At 42.7% G+C, this 19,248-nt stretch overlaps 2 protein-coding genes across 5 annotated transcripts in view; both read left to right on the top strand.

Moving 5' to 3' along the window:
- Positions 1–19,248, top strand: part of RICTOR (RPTOR independent companion of MTOR complex 2) — a 189,240-nt gene that overhangs the window by 47,884 nt on the left and 122,108 nt on the right. The window lies entirely within an intron of this gene.
- Positions 7,557–14,865, top strand: LOC144264863 (uncharacterized). The gene is made up of 3 exons (XM_077816781.1): positions 7,557–7,610; positions 11,694–13,660; positions 14,241–14,865. The coding sequence occupies exons 2-3, from the start codon at positions 13,075–13,077 to the stop codon at positions 14,759–14,761; spliced, it is 1,107 nt and encodes a 368-aa protein (XP_077672907.1). The 5' UTR covers positions 7,557–7,610; positions 11,694–13,074; the 3' UTR covers positions 14,762–14,865.

Below are 19,248 nucleotides of genomic sequence, written 5' to 3'. Positions count from 1 at the left end.
TTTGAATCAAGCTAGCAACAATGTCTTGAAACTTTGAAATAAGATGAATGACATAATTGGGGTTAGGTACTCAGGTTTTCAGTGTCTTGCAAAAGATTAGAGTTTTTAAAGTGATTATAGAATTCCAACCCACTGCAAATAGTCTAAATATTTCTGTTTTTGTGTCAGTTTGGTATTCCTAAGACTGACTTTTACGAAGTGCATACTTTTCCTCTTTAAAAACCAGTTTTGACTTATCTAATATGTTTTTTCATTTTTTGTAGATATGAGTGTATATGTGGAATAGTTTGAAGAAATGGTTTACTGCTAAGGTGAATCTTATAGATTCCCACACTTGACACTGTCTGCAGCATATGACTGACGGAGCTGAGTAACAAGCCAAGAATTTAGAACCCTAGGCAGAGCCTCAGTTATGTGACCCTAGGGAAACATACTGACACAGATACCAACTGCCAGTTTCTTACTTATAGGCGGTGTTATTGTTGGTCCCAGAATATTTAGAGATACTAGATGTTTACTCTTAAATTCATTATGCTTTCCTATCTTCTGGTTTTATTTTTCATTTTTCATTTTTCTTTAATAAGGAAAAATGAAGGAGTAAATGTGGTATATTTTAGATGTACAGTAAAAATGATTTTCTATTTTAATACTTCATTATCTCTTCCTGGAACAGGCGACTTCTGGTCACATTGACCATTTTATGTTCAAAGAGTCGGTGAATAGGATGAGATGAGGCTTACCTTTATTTCCAAAACAGGGAATCAATATTTTTTCCTGTTTGCTTCTGTTTATATATTCCTTTTACAGTTTCCTTGTGTATGCCATCAAACAGCTACTTTTTGGTTAAATTTCTCCTCTGTTCAGCTGTATTTCAGAAAGAGACAGGAGTACATATGACTAATTGAATATGAGCTCTCTATGAAGCAGTGGTGGAATTTGATACAAGTAGGGAGTCAGGATTTAAATGGGTTTTTAATTTAAGCAGGGATTTCAGATACAATTGGATTCTTTATTTAAGTAAACTAATGTAAATGGAAGTGCTCTCACCATCTTGTCTTCCCTCTGTTTGCTTTCCCTAAATTATGTCCTATGCTCTAGAATGTATTGCGTTTACTTCTGCTGCGTCAATAGTACAACATTCAACATATCTCCTAAAACAGAGGTGGGCAAACTACGGCTGACCGTCCTGCCTGGCCCCTGAGCTCCCGGCTGGGGAGGTTAGTCCCTGGCCCCTCCCCCTCAGCCTCAGTGTGCTGTGCCACCAGCACTCTGGCCCGCCTCTCCTACCGGGAAGTGCACTTCTGCTGGCAGCGGGGCTGCGAGCTCCTGCTGCTCTGAGCAGCATGGTAATGCGGTGGGGGTGGGGGTGGGGCGGGGGGTCCTGAGGGCAGTCAGGGGACAGGGAGCAGGGGGTTGGATAGGGGGTGGGGTCCCAGGGGGGCAGTTAGGGGTGGGGGTGTGGATAGGGGTTGTGGCAGTCAGGGAGCAGGGAAAGGTTGGATGGGGCGGAGGTTCTGGGGGGTGTGTGTCAGGGGATGGGGAACAGGGGGGGTTGGATGGGGGTGGGAGCCAGGCTGTTTCGGGAGGCACAGTCTTCCCTACCCGGACCTCCATACAGTTTCGCTATGTCGATGTGGCCCTCGGGCCAAAAAGTTTGCCCATCCCGTCCTAAAAGATAGATACTATGTTTTATACATACGACGTTAAGCCAAGAATGTAGAAACCTAGTCTAAATACAACCGTTTGTTTCAGTAATTAGTAGCTAGCAGTAAGTAGTAGTAATTAGATCAGTAGTTGCTGATCCAGTAACTGCTTCTAAGTTTTTCTCTAGAAACGTTTTTTTATATTCAAAAGTGGACTGCCAGATTTGGAAAGTCTCTTTGCTTTGTGGAAAAATTGGAACATTTTAAAGTGAGTCCAGAGTGCTGTTGGCATCTTAGGTTAATGTTTCTTTTTTTTTTGGAGGGGGGAGGGGTTCTTGTTGAGATCAAAGTGTGTCTAAATTGAAGAGCACACGGTCTTGTATCTTTACACAGCTTTCGGGTTAAAAAGTTGCTTCTACTCTAGAATGTATCTATGGATTTACCCCTAAGAGACTTTGGTTTCCTTCAACTTACAGCCATCATTCCTCCTCATAATGATTCTACATTAAGAACATTTTCTGTTGGTTAGAGGCAGTACATGAAGCAGAAGCAAGTGAGCTTGATTTTCATAAGCTAGTTTGACACTTCCATGCTAAGGAAAATAAGATGTATTTTCACGAGTAAACATAATTTGGAATCCATTATATGAAGTAACTTCTCCAAAGGAGCTTAAAAATTATTTTAAATTATGAAACTTTGTGCATGTTTGCAGAACTAAATCTTATGTAAGTATGTACTTGGCACACTGTACAGAAGTGCAGCCAATTCATATAATCGGTGTAGCACAAAATAAAGATGTATTTAGAAGGACCTGAAAAGCTATTGGCTGAGGGGGGCCCCACAGCTTGGCTCAGGGAGGGGAGAAAGGGGACAGAGAAATAGGAACTGGGTTGTCATAGGGGTTTCTTTAACTCTCTTCTCCTGGGGTAATTTTTGTGTGTCTCTGTATTGTTACAGACATACTTGCTGACAGGTATTTTGAAATAAATCACCAAAATAATTGAAACTGGCACGATTATATAGTATGTTGACAAATAAAATTTGCAGAATTTTTTAGGCACAGAATGCCCCCAGGAGTAATAAATACTTGTGGATTATACTATGAGAGGTCATGTCATCCTCATGAGGATATCCCAAATGGATCTAACAAAGCACAAACAAAGTATTTACATGCTTAATTCTGTAGCCAAAGTATGTTTTCATATTCTTCTTCACAGGAGATCCTTATTTCTTTAGGCAACTGATAATTCATAGATTCATAAAGTTTAAGGCCAGAAGGGGACCATTATATCATCTAGTGTGCCCTCTATATCCCAAGCCTTACATTTCACCCAGTTACCCTATATTGAGCCCCATAACTTGAGTTTGGCTAAAACATTTATTCCAGGAAGGTATTCAGTCTTGATTTTAAGACATCCAAGAGATTCAGATTCTGACCATTCTATTTGTGGTTTGTTCTAATGAGTCACCCTCACAGTTGAGAAATTTGGCACATTTTCTTATTTGATTGGCTGGATGCTAAAGCCATGTGTAAGTGTGCAGGACAATCAGTCATTTGATCCATAGTGTGTCAATATTATGAAATTAGTAGTGAGTCCAGTGTTAGTTTACCACAAGTACTGTTGAGAGGACAACTGAATTTTCTGAAACATTTTGAATAAAATAGTTTAATAACTCTTCTAGGAAAAACAATTAAATCAATCTGTTTTGAACTTTAGCCCCGAAAGGGTGTTTTTATATGTGTGTTTAGCATCTTTTAGCTTAAACCACCACAGTTACTGCAAATCAAAACTACACTCACTCACTCTGCATTATCATGGTGCTTTGATCACAGAATTCTGTTAAAATTTTAAAATTAAACGGGGAAAAAAATCCTGTTTGGCACAAGTCTTCATTACAAATCGTGTTCCCCAAAAATAATAGCTTTCTCTGACGGGGCAACAAGCCTTGTGGATAGGGAGGGGGGAAAGTGGTAGATGTGGTATATCTTGATTATAGTAAGGCTTTTTGATACTGTCTCACATGGTCTTCTCATAAACAAACAAGGGAAATACAACCTAGATGAAGCTAGTGTTAGGTGGGGTGCATAAGTGGTTGGAAGACTATTCCTAGAGAGTAGTTAGCTGTGGTTCACAGTCCAGCTGGAAAGGCACATCAAGTGGGGTCCTGCAGGGATCAGTTGTGGGTCCACTTATGTTCAATATCTTAATGATTTAGATAATGGCAAAGAGAGTACTCTTATAAAGTTTGCAAGTGATACCAAACTGGGAGAGATTACGAGTACTTTGAGGCATAGGATTACAATTCAAAATGATCTGGACAAATTGGAGAAATGGTCTGAAATAAATAGGATGAAATTCAATAAGGACAAATACAAAGTACTCCACTCAGGAAGGAAAAATCAGTTGCACACGTACAATATGGGAAATGACTGCCCAGGAAGGAGTACTGTGGAAAAGGATCCAGGGATCCTAGTGGATCAAAAGCTAAATATGAGTCAACAGTGTAACATTGTTGCAAAAACAAGCAGACATCATTCTGGGATGCGTTAGCAGGAGTGTTATAAGCAAGACGCGAGAAGTAATTCTTCCGCTCTGCTCTGAGTTTAGTAGGCATCTAGTGACATATTGTGTCCAGTTCTGGGAACCACATTTCAGCAAAGATGTGGACAAATTGAAGAAAGTCCAGAGAAGAGCAATAAAAATTATTAAAGGTCTAAAAAACATGGTGATGGAGGAAAGGTTTTTTTTGTTTTGTTTTTTTTTAAAGTGGGTTTGTTTAATGTGAGAATTAAATGTGGAAAATAGTTTTCAAGTACTTAAAAGATTGTTACAAGAAGCAGGGAAAAAAATTGTTCTCCTCAACTTTCTGAGGATAGGATAAGAAGCAATGGACTTAAATTGCAGCAGCGGTTGTTTAGGTTGGACACTAGGAAAAGCTTCCTAACTGTCAGGGTGGTTAAGCACTGGAATAAATTGTCTAGGAAGGTTGTAGACTCTCTGTCATTGGAGATTTTTAAGAGCAGGTTAGGCAGACACCTGTCTGGGATGGTCTAGATGATAACTTAGTCCTGCCTTGAGTGCAGGGGACTGGACTAGATGACTTCTTGAGGTCCCTTCCAGTTCTACGATTCTGTGATTATAGCAGATCTCCAGTTAAAGGTTAAAATCAACTTTCTGTTTTAAAGCTTAGACTCTTCTAAGTGCTCTGAAATCCACATGGCTTCTCAGAATATCGTGAAATGTGGTATGCAGGGTAGGAATGGTGGTCCGCATTTGGGGTCATTTTACCAAGGGATTTCTGAGATAAAGCCCCCTGGAGGTGGGGAGGGGGAACTATTTATTTTTAAGATTGACACATTCTACCAACACCCTTCTCCTGTCCCCATCCAAAATTGTCTCAGTCCCTGGACATTTACCCCAGCTATATGTGGCACTCTTTGCGGGAACCAATTGACAAAAGAAGGAAATTCACTGACATACTTGATTACCAATGGACAACATTAACTCTGTGTTATCTCATGCTCTTCCAGAAAGTTGAGTTCAGCAAATCTTAAAGGCTGAAAACTATGAAATAGAGCTAAAGTGCAGTTCCACAAAATCTTAACTCTGCTCTGTTTGAAAGATGGCCCAGTATGCCCATAACGCACATACCTGCACTCTGCCTTTGTGCTGTACTGAACAGGAGCTGCCTCTACCTGCTCAACACTCAAGTGCTTAGCCTTACTCAGAAAAAACCCTCACATCTGTTTAAATTTTGCAACTCCTTCACCTTATGCACGCAATACCACTTATTGCTAAATTTCACTTACTTTTCATTAAGCCCATAGTCCACACTTACATGGTAACTAATTGTTGGGAAGCCCCATTGCAAGAAGAAGCCCTGCTACTAATGCAACCTACGCAACATGGTGCTGAAAGGAGGCATACTAGATCTTTGAAAGTACCTGTGCACCTCTTTCCTTTAATCATGCATAGAGGTGAGGTGAGGGGTGAGTCATATCCCCCCCATCACCTTGTATAACAATCAGAACTCTGCAGAGTTGCTCCATCTAATTCCCAAAAAGAAAAGGAGTGCTTGTGGCACCTTAGAGACTAACCAATTTATCTGAGCATAAGCTTTTGCGAATACAGACTAACACAGTTGTTACTCTGAAACCCATCTAATTCCTGCATCATTCAACACAGCTACACCTTATACAGTGAGTGCAGCTGAAGTGCACGGAGATTATTCCTATAGCTCAAGGAAGTCAAAATTAAGGTTGCATTGGCCTTTACCTCAATTCTGTATTTCTTGCTTTTAGAAGTTTTGAGTTTTGCTGAACTTGACTTTCTGGAAGTACACGAGATACCTCCAAGCAACCTGAACTGTCATTCAGTTTCCAGTGTAGACAAAGTCTTAGTGATCAAGAGCTTACAGATGTCCCAGTGGCCATTGTGTACTTCCGTTGTCAACCACTTCTTTTCATGATGCTACTGCTCAACTTTCCCAGCTCCACAGCACCACTTCTCTCATAAACATCTCTACTCCACTCCCAAGCCATCCCTGTTCCCTTCTTCAGTTTTACGCCAGGCTATCATTCCAACTGCAGGCTATTGATAGAGACATGGTATTGTCCTAGATGCCTTTCTTCTCAGAGTTCTCCCACAGCCCCCTCAGCTGCTGAGAGCAGCATCATGAGTAGTTCTGTGAGCACTCCATGCTGAGGAATGGCAAAGCAGCACAGCAGTCTGTCCCCCTCCCCTTGCAGCAGCAGTCTGCCTGCTGCTGTGTTCCTAGTGCAGGGCAGAACAGGAGCATTCCAATGATTTGGAAATGGAGCAGCACACAGATACTTCTCAGAGCTTTGAAAGGGGAGGGGCGCATGCCTGCAGGGCAGCAGAGATCAAAACACTGAGCAAAGCAATCAGGGTAGGCATTGTGGGATACTGGCGGAAGCCAGTTCTGTCGACAAAACAATCAGCAGTGTCTACACTGGCTCTTTGTTGACAATAAAGGAAGGGGGAAAGACTAAAGTCTCTCATAGGGGTGGAAGTTTTTTGTTGCCAAAACTGGGCGTTTTTCACGACAAAAGTCCCATTGTAGTGCGTATGGTCTTGCTGTTTTGTTGCCAAAAGTCAGTTTTTGGTGACAAAACTTGCCAGTGTAGACAAGCTCTCAGAGAGGTGGATTACCTACGCCGATGGGAGAATTCCTCCCATCACCATAGGTAGTGTCTACATTGAAATGGTACAGCTGCGCTGCTGTAGCGTTTTAAGTGTAGACATACCATAAGAGTTGGAAAAAGGTTGGAGGGAGTGGGCTAGGAGACACAAGCTGTGCGTGTTAGGCAAATTTGCCTGCAAGGCTGCCCATCCCCCAATATTAGTAGTAATGGAGGCACAAAGGAGAGTAAAATGGGAAAGGGAAAGGTTAGACTTGTAGGCAGATTTCACTGAAGATGTACCCTCCAAATCCTCAAAAAAATTTTCTTGCACAACTTAACTCTGACCTTTTATATTTCTTTCTTGATAAATACGTGTTAGATTTTTCTGCCACAAGCATGTTTCTTAATCTTGCTGATGACAGAGATAAGATTTTACATCTCTGTGTTTTTTGAGGAATTAAAAGATGTATGAGCTGTTGGTGGTTGTATGCTGGTATTGAAAAGGAGTTTGTTACGGACCTAAGGAGTCTGAGTGTGTTTGAGTGTTATGTTTTGGAGTTAAGATATTAGATTGATCTAGATTGTAATGTTTGTAAGCTGGATAGGTGATTTTCCTTAGTGAGTGGTTTGATAGGAAATGCAAGTGGAAATGAATGGTTTTTTTAAATTTTTGTTTTTTAAATAAACCTCTGTCTCTTGGAAAGAGGCTTTTATAATATCCTGTGAAAGATTTTTTTGCTGTTCATTATTTATATTCTACTCTTAGGCTTGAAACGGGCAAGAAACCTCACAGTAGGCAAATATGAGGTGAAAAAGTTCATGTGAGTAAATTTAATAATTTTTATAATTTAGGCTTCTATAAATGGCTTCTGAATTATATACTTTGGAATCCAGTGGATATTTTCCACTGGATTACAATTGTAAAAGTAGAGCAAATGCTGGTATATAAACCACTTGTCATTTCCTTCCCAAATACCATTGGGATGGGGAAAAACCCAAGGAAATTCATAAAGTTTAACATGGTTTCAATATTAGCCAGCAAGAAGTTGGGAACCTTACAGACCTTCTGTGATCACAGAAGGGATCAAAGATGGGTGGGTCCCCTTTAGGGTAAGGCTAAGATTTTTGTCATGGATATTTTTAGTAAAAGTCATGGACTGGTCACGAGCAATAAAGAAAAATTCATGGAAGCCTGTGACCTGTCCCTGACTTTTACTAAAAATATCCATGATAAAATGGGAATGGGCTGGGCAGCTGTAGGGTGGCTGGGAGCTCTGGGGCTCCCATCGTCTCTGAGGGTTCAGAGCTCCAGAGTCCCCTGAGCCGCATGATGGTGGGAAGTTGCAGGGTCCCCCTACCCCCTCCCTGGCAATGGGGAGCTGCAGGGATCCCCCTGCCGCTGCTGCAGTGGGGAGCTGTGTGGGGTCCCCCTCAGTGGCAGCCGGGGGCTTGCGGAGGTCCCCCTGCTGCTGCTGCTGCAGCTGGTGGGCTCTGGGGTACCTCTGCTGCCCATGGAGGCTCAGAGCTTGGGGCCTGCTGCTTCAGGCAGCAGGGGTACCTCACAGTGCCCTGCCGGTGCGGGAGGCGACAGGACCCTGCAGCGCCCAGCCGCCGGTGCTGAAGTCACGGAGATCTTTGGAAGTCACGGATTCCGTGACTTTCGCAACCTCTGTGACAGAATTGTAGCCTTAATAATGGAAAAGCAAGCAAATGTTCAGTCAGAGGGCCAGCAGTGTATAAGCATTCATGTGTTTGTGGGTTGCTAGTCATCAGCATTAGGTAAAATTAAGTATGTCATGAAAAAATGTAACATTTTCAAAATTATCCTATTCATAGATATGTTTTCTATGTTAACACTCGCTGATTTGATGGTTGAAATGCCATTATTTAGTGAGGACTATATCCTAAGAGTTAAAAGCTCCTTTTAAGGTGAGGGCAGAGGGAACTGGTGATATGATCTCTTAAGCATGTACATGTGTCACAATCGTGCCTACCTTCTGACATCACTTCAGTAGATAAAGTAATGAGTATATCTACTCCAGACCAACAAAATCCTAAAGGATTTTGTTTGAAAATTCCTGGAATGTAAATACATACATTCAAAAAAAAAAAAGTAGACCTATTTTGTGCAATAAATTCTGTTCAAAACCAATCCTTTTTAAAGAAAATAAATCTGAAGCTAACACATTCAGATGTCCCAGAATGGCTAGAAATCATAACATCAGACATGAGTTCTGGCAGGAAAAGTCCAAATTAATTTATCTGACTTCTGCATGAACAAAGATCCCTTGGTTCAGTTTTACCAAATATAGGTTTGGTAAAAGTGGGGTAATATTTTTGCCAAATCTGAGGATTTTATTTTAATTTAAAAAGACTCATGTGCTGCAGTTAAATATATTTGTCTAATAGCTATTTAGAATATTGGCTCTGACTTTTTTCAGATTGCTTATTATAAGAGTTACAAGTCCAGTTCTCTTGAGAATGAGAGTTTGCAGGTATGAAGAATTAATTTTGCAGGCTCTATGAATTTTTGCTATTATAATTAAAATGCTACTAATAGGCTTGAAAAAAATTTCTTTATAAGAGCACATGATGGTGGCAAAAATTAAACTGACTTTTTCATGAAGCAGTTCACTAGGCTTGTGTAACAGAAAAGACGCTTCATTTTTCTTGTTCCGTGCATTTCTTCTGTTCTGTAAAGATCATAATTACTACTAATTTTGAGTACTAACTTCGGAATTTTATATGTAAAGATTACATGCTCCTTGTACTAAGGATGTTGTGAACTAGTTCAGATGAAAATTTATATGTGCTGTGCCAGTAGCAGTTGGATGTGTTAAAGTAGAGCAGTGAACATCATCTTAAGGCTTTATAGAAGCATGTTCACAGGAGGGATTTTAATGTGGAGAGGTCTGATTTCACAAGGAAAGCTGTTGCAGGCTTTGGGGTGGAAAAGGAAGAAGGCATGTGGATTAGGTGAATGAACGGCGTGAGAGAGTAGAAAGAAATAGGAGCAGAAATTACTTTGACTGCAACATTTTGTTCTAGAAGAGAATGAAAAGAGATCGTAAGCAATTCAGGAAAGTTGTGGGGGCTCTTTTTGGTGAAATGTTGTCAAAGCTGTTTTCACCTTCCCTTTCATATTGTTGCCTTCCAATTTACTAGAAACTTCGCCCCTTCCTGCTAGATGAGAATCCAGCCACAGTGGTTCATATATTTGCTGAAATTCACTGTAGCAAGGGCAGAATAGGGAAGTGTAAGGCAGAACTTTCAGTTCATGCAATACATAGTAACCTGACAGCTCAACAGGATAGGCTGTGCCTTTGGTCCTTGCATTGGCTTCTAGTCTGCTGCCATTGCCTTTTCAAGTTGTTGTGTTAACACTTGCATTCATCGACTGACTGCGTGACCCACCATGACAGCTACATTACTGTGATACAAGGTGGTTCAGAAAGGCTATGATGAAACATGAAAGAGCCCACAATGACGTTCTGTCAAAGAGATTCAGCTGTGTAACAAACTTTCAGAATAGATTTCAGAGTAGCAGCCGTGTTAGTCTATATTCGCAAAAAGAAAAAGAGTACTTGTGGCACCTTAGAAGCTAACAAATTTATTTGAGCATAAGCTTTCGTGAGCTACAGCTCATTTCATCAGATGCATTTCAAATGCATCCGATGAAGTGAGCTGCGGAATGCATCCAATGAAATGAGCTGTAGCTCACGAAAGCTTATGCTCAGATAAATTTGTTAGTCTCTAAGGTGCCATAAGTACTCCTTTTCTTTTTTCGGAGTAGACTAGTTCAGATCTAGATTCTGTTGCCATCTTTAGGGCATGTCACAAGGCCTTTTCATTATTATTTAATTCTATGTTATTCTGTATCTCACTAATGTATTACCTATTCATTACAGTTAATAGACTATATTCAATTTTGTATATGCTGTGGACCTTCTGTGGGTTTGCTGTTTTGAGCTGCTGTTTCTAAGTCATGCTTCTATGGTGCTAGAATTGCTATGACTCATCCCAGTAACATGAACAACTCATGGGTGACAATAAGCACGAAAAGATCTTCATTGAAATATGTGGGATAAAAAGCCACTGTGTGGCCTAGCGTAACATTTTTGTGCTAATATTAAATTAACCATTCCAGGAATCTGTTCTATTTTTCTTTTTGATTTGCTGTTGTATTGAAATATGTGAATTTCAGAACTGAATTATAGCCAGTAAATACGAATGAGTGACAGGCAGCAAAAGTGTATTAATGTTAAAACTTACAAACTAATTCTCTTGGTATGCTTGTATTAATTCCAGGAATTTAAAAGGTATGCTAGCCCATTTCCATTTTAGTAAACTACATGAGTATCTAAGCCAAATATTGGAATGTAGAGGACAGTTTTGTATTCCAGCCATGTTTGAACTTACAGATATATGAAATGAAGTGCACGTTGATTGTTAAACGTGGAGGTCAAAAGTCCTTCTGATCAGTGTATCTATTCTTAACAAGAGTTTAGCATTCTGTACAAATAGATTGATGTACTTAAGGCATATGAAGGTGAAATGAGAAGAAATTGGCAAATTAATAGATTGGAGATTTGTTCTAAAACTTAATGTAATTAAGAGGGTTTTGTTTACTAATAAAACTTTCAGATTAAATTGCAACCTCTTCTCCATTATATACAATAGGAGTACAGATGTACAAAAGTTACCAAATGTTTTTTATATTTATAGATATATGGGCTTTAATACTGAGAATCTTGTGGACCCTCTGCCCCTCCCATTTGTGATTGTGTGGAGCACTTCCCTCCTCATTTGATTCCATAACACGTGTGGCAACTGTAGTAATTGCTTGCATGAAAAAGTAATATTAGAAAACTAATGTATTTTTAACTGATTTTTACACAATTTAGCATCAGCAAACATAGAGGAACCACAACCACGTGATGAGCAAGTGCTTCATGGATCACCAGTGTTCTGTGGACCATAACTGGAGAACAGCTGTGTTAATTTGTGAAGGACTGAATTTCTACAGTCTTATTTTGTGGGCTTTTGAAATATGTAAACTAGCATTAGTGAAAGGTGCCAAATTAAGAAGACTTGTAATCTTAAACCCTCTATGAGTATGTCTACACTGTGTGTTTTTAAAAAAAAAAAAGAAAAAGAAAAACCACAGCAGGGTCTCAGAACCTGGGTCAACTGAGTTTGGGCTTGCAGGGCTCACACCACGGGGCTTAATATAGCAGTACAGAGTCATAGATTTTTTTTTAAGGCCAGAAGGGACCATAACAATTCTAGTCTGACCTGATTCTAGTCTGCACATAGCAGGCTACAGAACCTCACCCATCCACAGCCCGAGCAGGAATGTGTGCATCACTATTTTTAGTTTCATAGTGTGAGCCCTGCAAAGCCAAGTCAGTTGACATGGGCTTTGAGATGCTCTGCCATGTGTGCATGTGGCTTTGTTTTTATTTTGGAAGTTTAGACATACCCTAAGAGATTCAGGAGTGGCTTACCATCACTTTCAGATCCCAAGGCCAGAAGGGCTCATTTTGATCATTCATGAAGAGAGACCTCCTCCTAGCAACTTCCGAGTTCCCTACGCCTGGGTTCTTATGCTGTTCTCTGGACCAAAAAGGACAAATGTTCTGTGAACAAAAGTTTGAGATAGATGACTAAGATACATGACGAGTCAGTGTAATAGTCTACATTTTCATGCCAGTGTTTCAACCCTGATGAGACAGAACCGTTTGTAGAGGGTAAAATGATAGCTTATTCCCCAAAGCTGTGTGGTCTTTGGTCTTGGTGAAACTGCCATCAAGAATGCTTGTTGTGCAGAGGCATTTATTTGTATGTATAATCTTTATTGATTTTTACATTTTATTGTAACTTATATCAATGAAGTCCACTAAGCATTAGTGATAGAAAAATGTTTATTAGCCCTGGTCTACACTAGGACTTTAGGTCGAATTTAGCAGCGTTAAATCGATGTAAACCTGCACCTGTCCACACAATGAAGCCCTTTATTTCGACTTAAAGGGCTCTTAAAATCGATTTCCTTACTCCACCCCGACAAGTGGATTAGCGCTTAAATCGACCTTGCCGGCTCGAATTTGGGGTACTGTGGACACAATTCGATGGTATTGACCTCCGGGAGCTATCCCAGAGTGCTCCATTGTGACCGCTCTGGACAGCACTCTCAACTCAGATGCACTGGCCAGGTAGACAGGAAAAGAACCACGGACTTTTGAATCTCATTTCCTGTTTGGCCAGCGTGGCAAGCTGCAGGTGACCATGCAGAGCTCATCAGCACAGGTGACCATGATGGAGTCCCAGAATCGCAGAAGAGCTCCAGCATGGACCGAATGGGAGGTACGGGATCTGATCGCTGTTTGGGGAGAGGAATCCGTGCTATCAGAACTCCGTTCCAGTTTTCGAAATGCCAAAACCTTTGTCAAAATCTCCCAGGGCATGAAGGACAGAGGCCATAACAGGGACCCAAAGCAGTGCCGCATGAAACTTAAGGAGCTGAGGCAAGCCTACCAGAAACCCAGAGAGGTGAACGGCCGCTCCGGGTCAGAGCCCCAAACATGCTGCTTCTATGATGAGCTGCATGCCATTTTAGGGGGTTCAGCCACCACTACCCCAGCCGTGTTGTTTGACTCCTTCAATGGAGATGGAGGCAATATGGAAGCAGGTTTTGGGGACGAAGAAGATGATGGTGATGATGAGGAGGTTGTAGATAGCTCACAGCAAGCAAGCAGAGAAACCAGTTTTCCCTACAGCCAGGAACTGTTTCTCACCCTGGACCTGGAGCCAGTACCCCCCGAACCCACCCAAGGCTGCCTCCTGGACCCAGCAGGCAGAGAAGGGACCTCTGGTGAGTGTACCTTTTAAAATACTATACATGGTTTAAAAGCAAGCATGTGAAAGGATTACTTTGCCCTGGCATTCGCGGTTCTCCTAGATGTACTCCTAAAACCTTTGCAAAAGGTTTCTGGGGAGGGCAGCCTTATTGCGTCCTTCATGGTAGGACACTTTACCACTCCAGGCCAGTAACACATACTCGGGAATCATTGTACAACAAAGCATTGCCGTGTATGTTTGCTGGCATTCAAACAACATCCGTTCTTTATCTCTCTGTGTTATCCTCAGGAGAGTGATATCGTTCATGGTCACCTGGTTGAAATAGGGTGCTTAAGGGGACATTCAGAGGTGCTCGTTCCTGCTGGGCTGTTTGCCTGTGGCTAAACAGAAATGTTCCCCGCTGTTAGCCACAGGGAGGGGGGAAGGTTGAGGGGGTAGTCACGCGGTAGGGGGAGGCAAAATACGACCTTGTAACGAAAGCACATGTGCTATGTATGTAATGTTAACAGCAAGGATTACCCTGAAAGAATGTAGCCACTGTTTTATAAAATGTCTTTTTAAATACCGCTGTCCCTTTTTTTTTTCTCCACCAGCTGCATGTGTTTCAATGATCACAGGATCTTCTCCTTCCCAGAGGCTAGTGAAGCTTAGAAAGAAAAAAAAACGCACTCGCGATGAAATGTTCTCCGAGCTCATGCTGTCCTGCCACACTGACAGAGCACAGACGAATGCTTGGAGGCAAATAATGTCAGAGTGCAGGAAAGCACAAAATGACCGGGAGGAGAGGTGGCGGGCTGAAGAGAGTAAGTGGCGGGCTGAAGAGTGGGCTGAAGCTCAAATGTGGCGGCAGCGTGATGAGAGGAGGCAGGATTCAATGCAGAGGCTGCTGGAGGACCAAACCAGTATGCTCCAGCGTATGGTTGAGCTGCAGCAAAGGCAGCTGGAGCACAGACTGACACTGCAGCTCCTCTGTAACCAACCGCCCTCCTCCCCAAGTTCCATAGCCTCCACACCCAGACGCCCAAGAACGCGGTGGGGGGGCCTCCGGCCAACCAGCCACTCCACCACAGAGGATTGCCCAAAAAAAAGAAGGCTGTCATTCAATAAATTTTAAAGTTGTAAACTTTTAAAGTGCTGTGCTTAAAGTGCTGTGTGGCATTTTCCTTCCCTCCTCCACCACCCGTCCTGGACTACCTTGGTAGTCATCCCCCTATTTGTGTGATGAATGAATAAAGAGTGCATGAATGTGAAGCAACAATGACTTTATTGCCTCTGCAAGCAGTGATCGAAGGGAGGAGGGGAGGGTGGTTAGCTTACAGGGAAGTAGAGTGAACCAAGGGGCGGGGGGTTTCATCAAGGAGAAACAAACAGAACTTTCACACCGTAGCCTGGCCAGTCATGAAACTGGTTTTCAAAGCTTCTCTGATGCGTACCGCGCCCTCCTGTGCTCTTCTAACCGCCCTGGTGTCTGGCTGCGCGTAACCAGCAGCCAGGCGATTTGCCTCAACCTCCCACCCTGCCATAAACGTCTCCCCCTTACTCGCACAGATATTGTGGAGCACACAGCAAGCAGTAATAACAGTGGGAATATTGGTTTCGCTGAGGTCTAAGCGAGTCAGTAAACTGCACCAGCGCGCCTTTAAACGTCCAAATGCACATTCTACCACCATTCTGCACTTGCTCAGCCTGTAGTTGAACAGCTCCTGACTACTGTCCAGGCTGCCTGTGTATGTCTTCATGAGCCATGGCATTAAGGGGTAGTCTGGGTCCCCAAGGATACATATAGGCATTTCAACATCCCCAACAGTTATTTTCTGGTCTGGGAATAAAGTCCCTTCCTGCAGCTTTTGAAACAGACCAGAGTTCCTGAAGATGCGAGCGTCATGCACCTTTCCCGGCCATCCCACGTTGATGTTGGTGAAATGTCCCTTGTGATCCACCAGAGCTTGCAGCACTATTGAAAAGTACCCCTTGCGGTTTATGTACTCGGCGGCTTGGTGCTCCGGTGCCAAGATAGGGATATGGATTCCGTCTATGGCCCCACCACAGTTAGGGAATCCCATTGCAGCAAAGCCATCCACTATGAGCTGTACATTTCCCAGGGTCACTACCCTTGATATCAGCAGATCTTTGATTGCGTGGGCTACTTTCATCACAGCAGCCCCCACAGTAGATTTGCCCACTCCAAATTGATTTCCAACTGACCGGTAGCTGTCTGGCGTTGCAAGCTTCCACAGGGCTATCACCACTCGCTTCTCAACTGTGAGGGCTGCTCTCATCTTGATATTCATGCGCCTCAGGGCAGGGGAAAGCAAGTCACAAAGTTCCATGAAAGTGCCCTTACGCATGCGAAAGTTTCGCAGCCACTGGGAATCGTCCCAGACCCGCAACACTATGCGGTCCCACCAGTCTGTGCTTGTTTCCCGAGCCCAGAATCGGCGTTCCACAGCGTGAACCTGCCCCATTAGCACCATGATGCATGCATTGGCAGGGCCCATGCTTTTAGAGAAATCTGTGTCCATGTCCTGATCACTCACGTGACCGCACTGACGTCGCCTCCTCGCCCGGTATCGCTTTGCCAGGTTCCAGTGCTGCATGTACTGCTGGATAATGCGTGTGGTGTTTAATGTGCTCCTAATTGCCAAAGTGAGCTGAGCAGCCTCCATGCTTGCCTTGGTATGGCGTCCACACAGAAAAAAGGCACGGAACGATTGTCTGCCGTTGCTCTGACGGAGGGAGGGGCGACTGATGACACGGCTTACAGGGTTGGCTTCAGGGAGCTAAAATCAACAAAGGGGGTGTCTTTACATCAAGGAGTATTTCAGGCAGGACTTCACGGAGGGTTCCAATAAGAAATGGTGCACCTACGTTATTGTTCTTATTGGAACAAGAAGGTTAGCCTGGCCTCTGATTGATACATGGCTAGATTTACCTCGCTGCACCTTCTCTGTGAGTGACTGCAGTGTAACCTAGAGGAATGAGTCCCCTAGACAGGGGAGGGGGGGAAGCAAATGAGTACAAAACAAATCTGGTCTATTTCTTGTTTTGATCCACTCCATCTATCTTTTACATCTTTGGCTGGCAGCAGACGGTGCAGAAGGACTGCATGCCATCCACATCTCATGGCTGCTTGGCAGAAGATGGTACAGTACAACTGCTAGTCATCCTCATGTCTTGCCTGCCTGGCAGAAGATGGTACAGTACGACTGCTAGCAATCCATATCACCTGCCTGCTCTCCATAAGACGGGTCAATAGGACTGACTGCAGGACTAAAGAGAATGACCTGGTCAAGTCACTCTAAATTAAGTCTCTGCGCCCATGTCTGTCCAGGCGCTCCCAGCCGACGTGGCCAGGAGCACCTCGGACATGACGATGACGGCTACCAGTTGTACTGTACCGTCTGCTGCCAGAAGGCAAGGGGTTGCTGCTACTGTGTAGCAAAGCCGTACCGCGTCTGCCCGCACCCAGGAGACATAGGGTGACGGTTACCTGAGCGGGCTCCATGCTTGCCGTGGTATGGCGTCTGCACAGGTAACTCAGGAAAAAAGGCGCGAAACGATTGTCTGCTGCTGCTTTCACGGAGGGAGGGAGGGAACGGGGGCCTGACGACATGTACCCAGAACCACCCGCGACAATGTTTTAGCCCCATCAGGCATTGGGATCTCAACCTAGAATTCCAATGGGCAGCGGAGACTGCGGGAACTGTGGGATAGCTATCCACCTTGCAATGCTCCGGAAGTCGACTCTAGCCTCGGTACTGTGGAAGCACTCCGCGGAGTTAATGCACTTAATGCACTTAGAGCATTTTCTGTGGGGACACACACACTCGAATATATAAAACCGATTTCTAAAAAACCGACTTCTATAAATTCGACCTTATTTCGTAGTGTAGACATACCCTTAGACTCCAATCTCTCTCAATAGAAATGATTTTGTATTTGAACAATAGTTGAACTGAAGTAAAAAATCTAAGGGTTTATCCATTTTATCCCCTGTATCACTCCTTCCTCAACATTCCAACTTAAGGGGGGCGTTGAAGGGGAGAAGAATGAACATAAAAATAATATTTTTTAATATGCTTTGCATAACATACCATTTAAATTATTCCAGATATGAATTTCATTCTTCATTTAAGTAATTAGGGATGGGAAGGGAGGCATTGTAAAGACACTTATTCTCTTATTTAGTTGAAGACAATGTTCTGGAAGATTTGAGTTTCCAGTGTTGTCATTGTATTTGTGTACACTGTGAACAGCATTTTTTTAATGAACCAGATTAGAAACATTTACAAATGGCTTATTTGTTGAGTAATGGTGATGTGCTCAAAAACGAAGTCTTATGTCTTATGGAAAGTGAACAAAATGCTTGTAATATCAAATACCTTAAATTTTTTCTCCTTCACATATGCAATCCATCTTACTTCCTCCTTATCTTAAGTCTCTCTCTTTTTTTTTTTTACATTAAGATCTTTACCTTGCCTTCCTTATAGCAAGCATAATTTTTAATATTCCTATTTGTAACAGTGCCTGGCACTTTACAGGACAAATAAAAAGACCACGACCTTGCACTGAATTTCTTAAAATCTGATTTTAAACATGACAGAAAATGGTAGGACAGAGATGAAGAGAGGAAGGGTGAAGGTTTCATCAATAAGATCATTGTGGCTATGAGCCCATCTTGGTGGTTCAATAGGAAGTAGCCCATCCGCAGGCATGACTGCCCGCAGCTCTCAGTGGCTGTGGTTTGCCGTTCCCGGCCAATGGGAGCTGTGGGAAGCCGTGCCTGCGGATGGTCAATGTAAAACCGTCTCACGGCCTGCCAGTGGGTTACCCTGATGGGCCGCAGGTTGCCCACCACTGTTCTAGAGCACTGTTTTAATTTATCCTCTGCTCTGTTTCTTTTCCCTCCATAATGCAGTTGTGTTGTGGAAATGAAGTAACTAGAGTAAGGAAAGTAGAAAAATAGTGAGAGGAGGAGATATAAGGCGAAGTCAAAGATGAAAGGGTAAAAATTATCAAAGGGAAGAGAAATAAGGGACAAAATCATAAGTAGAGGTGACATCATTAAATAGGCTTGGCAACAGGGAGTTAGTGAACTAAATCGAACAACAATGCAGATGGCCCAGTTAATGGCAATGGCTTGCATGGAAAAGTAATATTAGGAAATTATTTAATGTATTTTTAGCTGAGAAGTTGTCTAGAGACCTTACAGAAGAAGTGAGAAGACCTGATGAGAGCAGTGAAGAACTCTGAAGATGTTGTCAGGGTATTGTAGGCTGTGATAGTATGGTTTTGATGCTCCTACTGTCCATGGAGATGAAGTCTTTAAAAGGCTGTTCTCAGATCCCTGGAGAGTTGTTTCCACTATTGTAATAGTGGGAACAGAGGGAACTCAGTGAGGACTGGTGGGGTTTGGGAGTGCTGGAAGGCATGTGTTCTTCTACGCTAATGGAAAACTGAAACCATTGCAGTCAAACCAGGTTTCTTTTTTGACCAGTTTTGAAAAACAATAGAATGCTATCTGTTCGTTTAATGAGAGAAAATTCCAATGTTACATTTTACTTCTATAGCATATTACATGGCATATACCCACTAGTTATA

Source organism: Eretmochelys imbricata, chromosome 5 (assembly GCF_965152235.1).
Source record: "Eretmochelys imbricata isolate rEreImb1 chromosome 5, rEreImb1.hap1, whole genome shotgun sequence".
NCBI classification, from domain to species: Eukaryota; Metazoa; Chordata; order Testudines; family Cheloniidae; genus Eretmochelys; species Eretmochelys imbricata.
The sequence above is the reverse complement of the archived record's forward strand: the minus strand, read 5'-3'. Positions and strand labels throughout refer to the sequence as shown.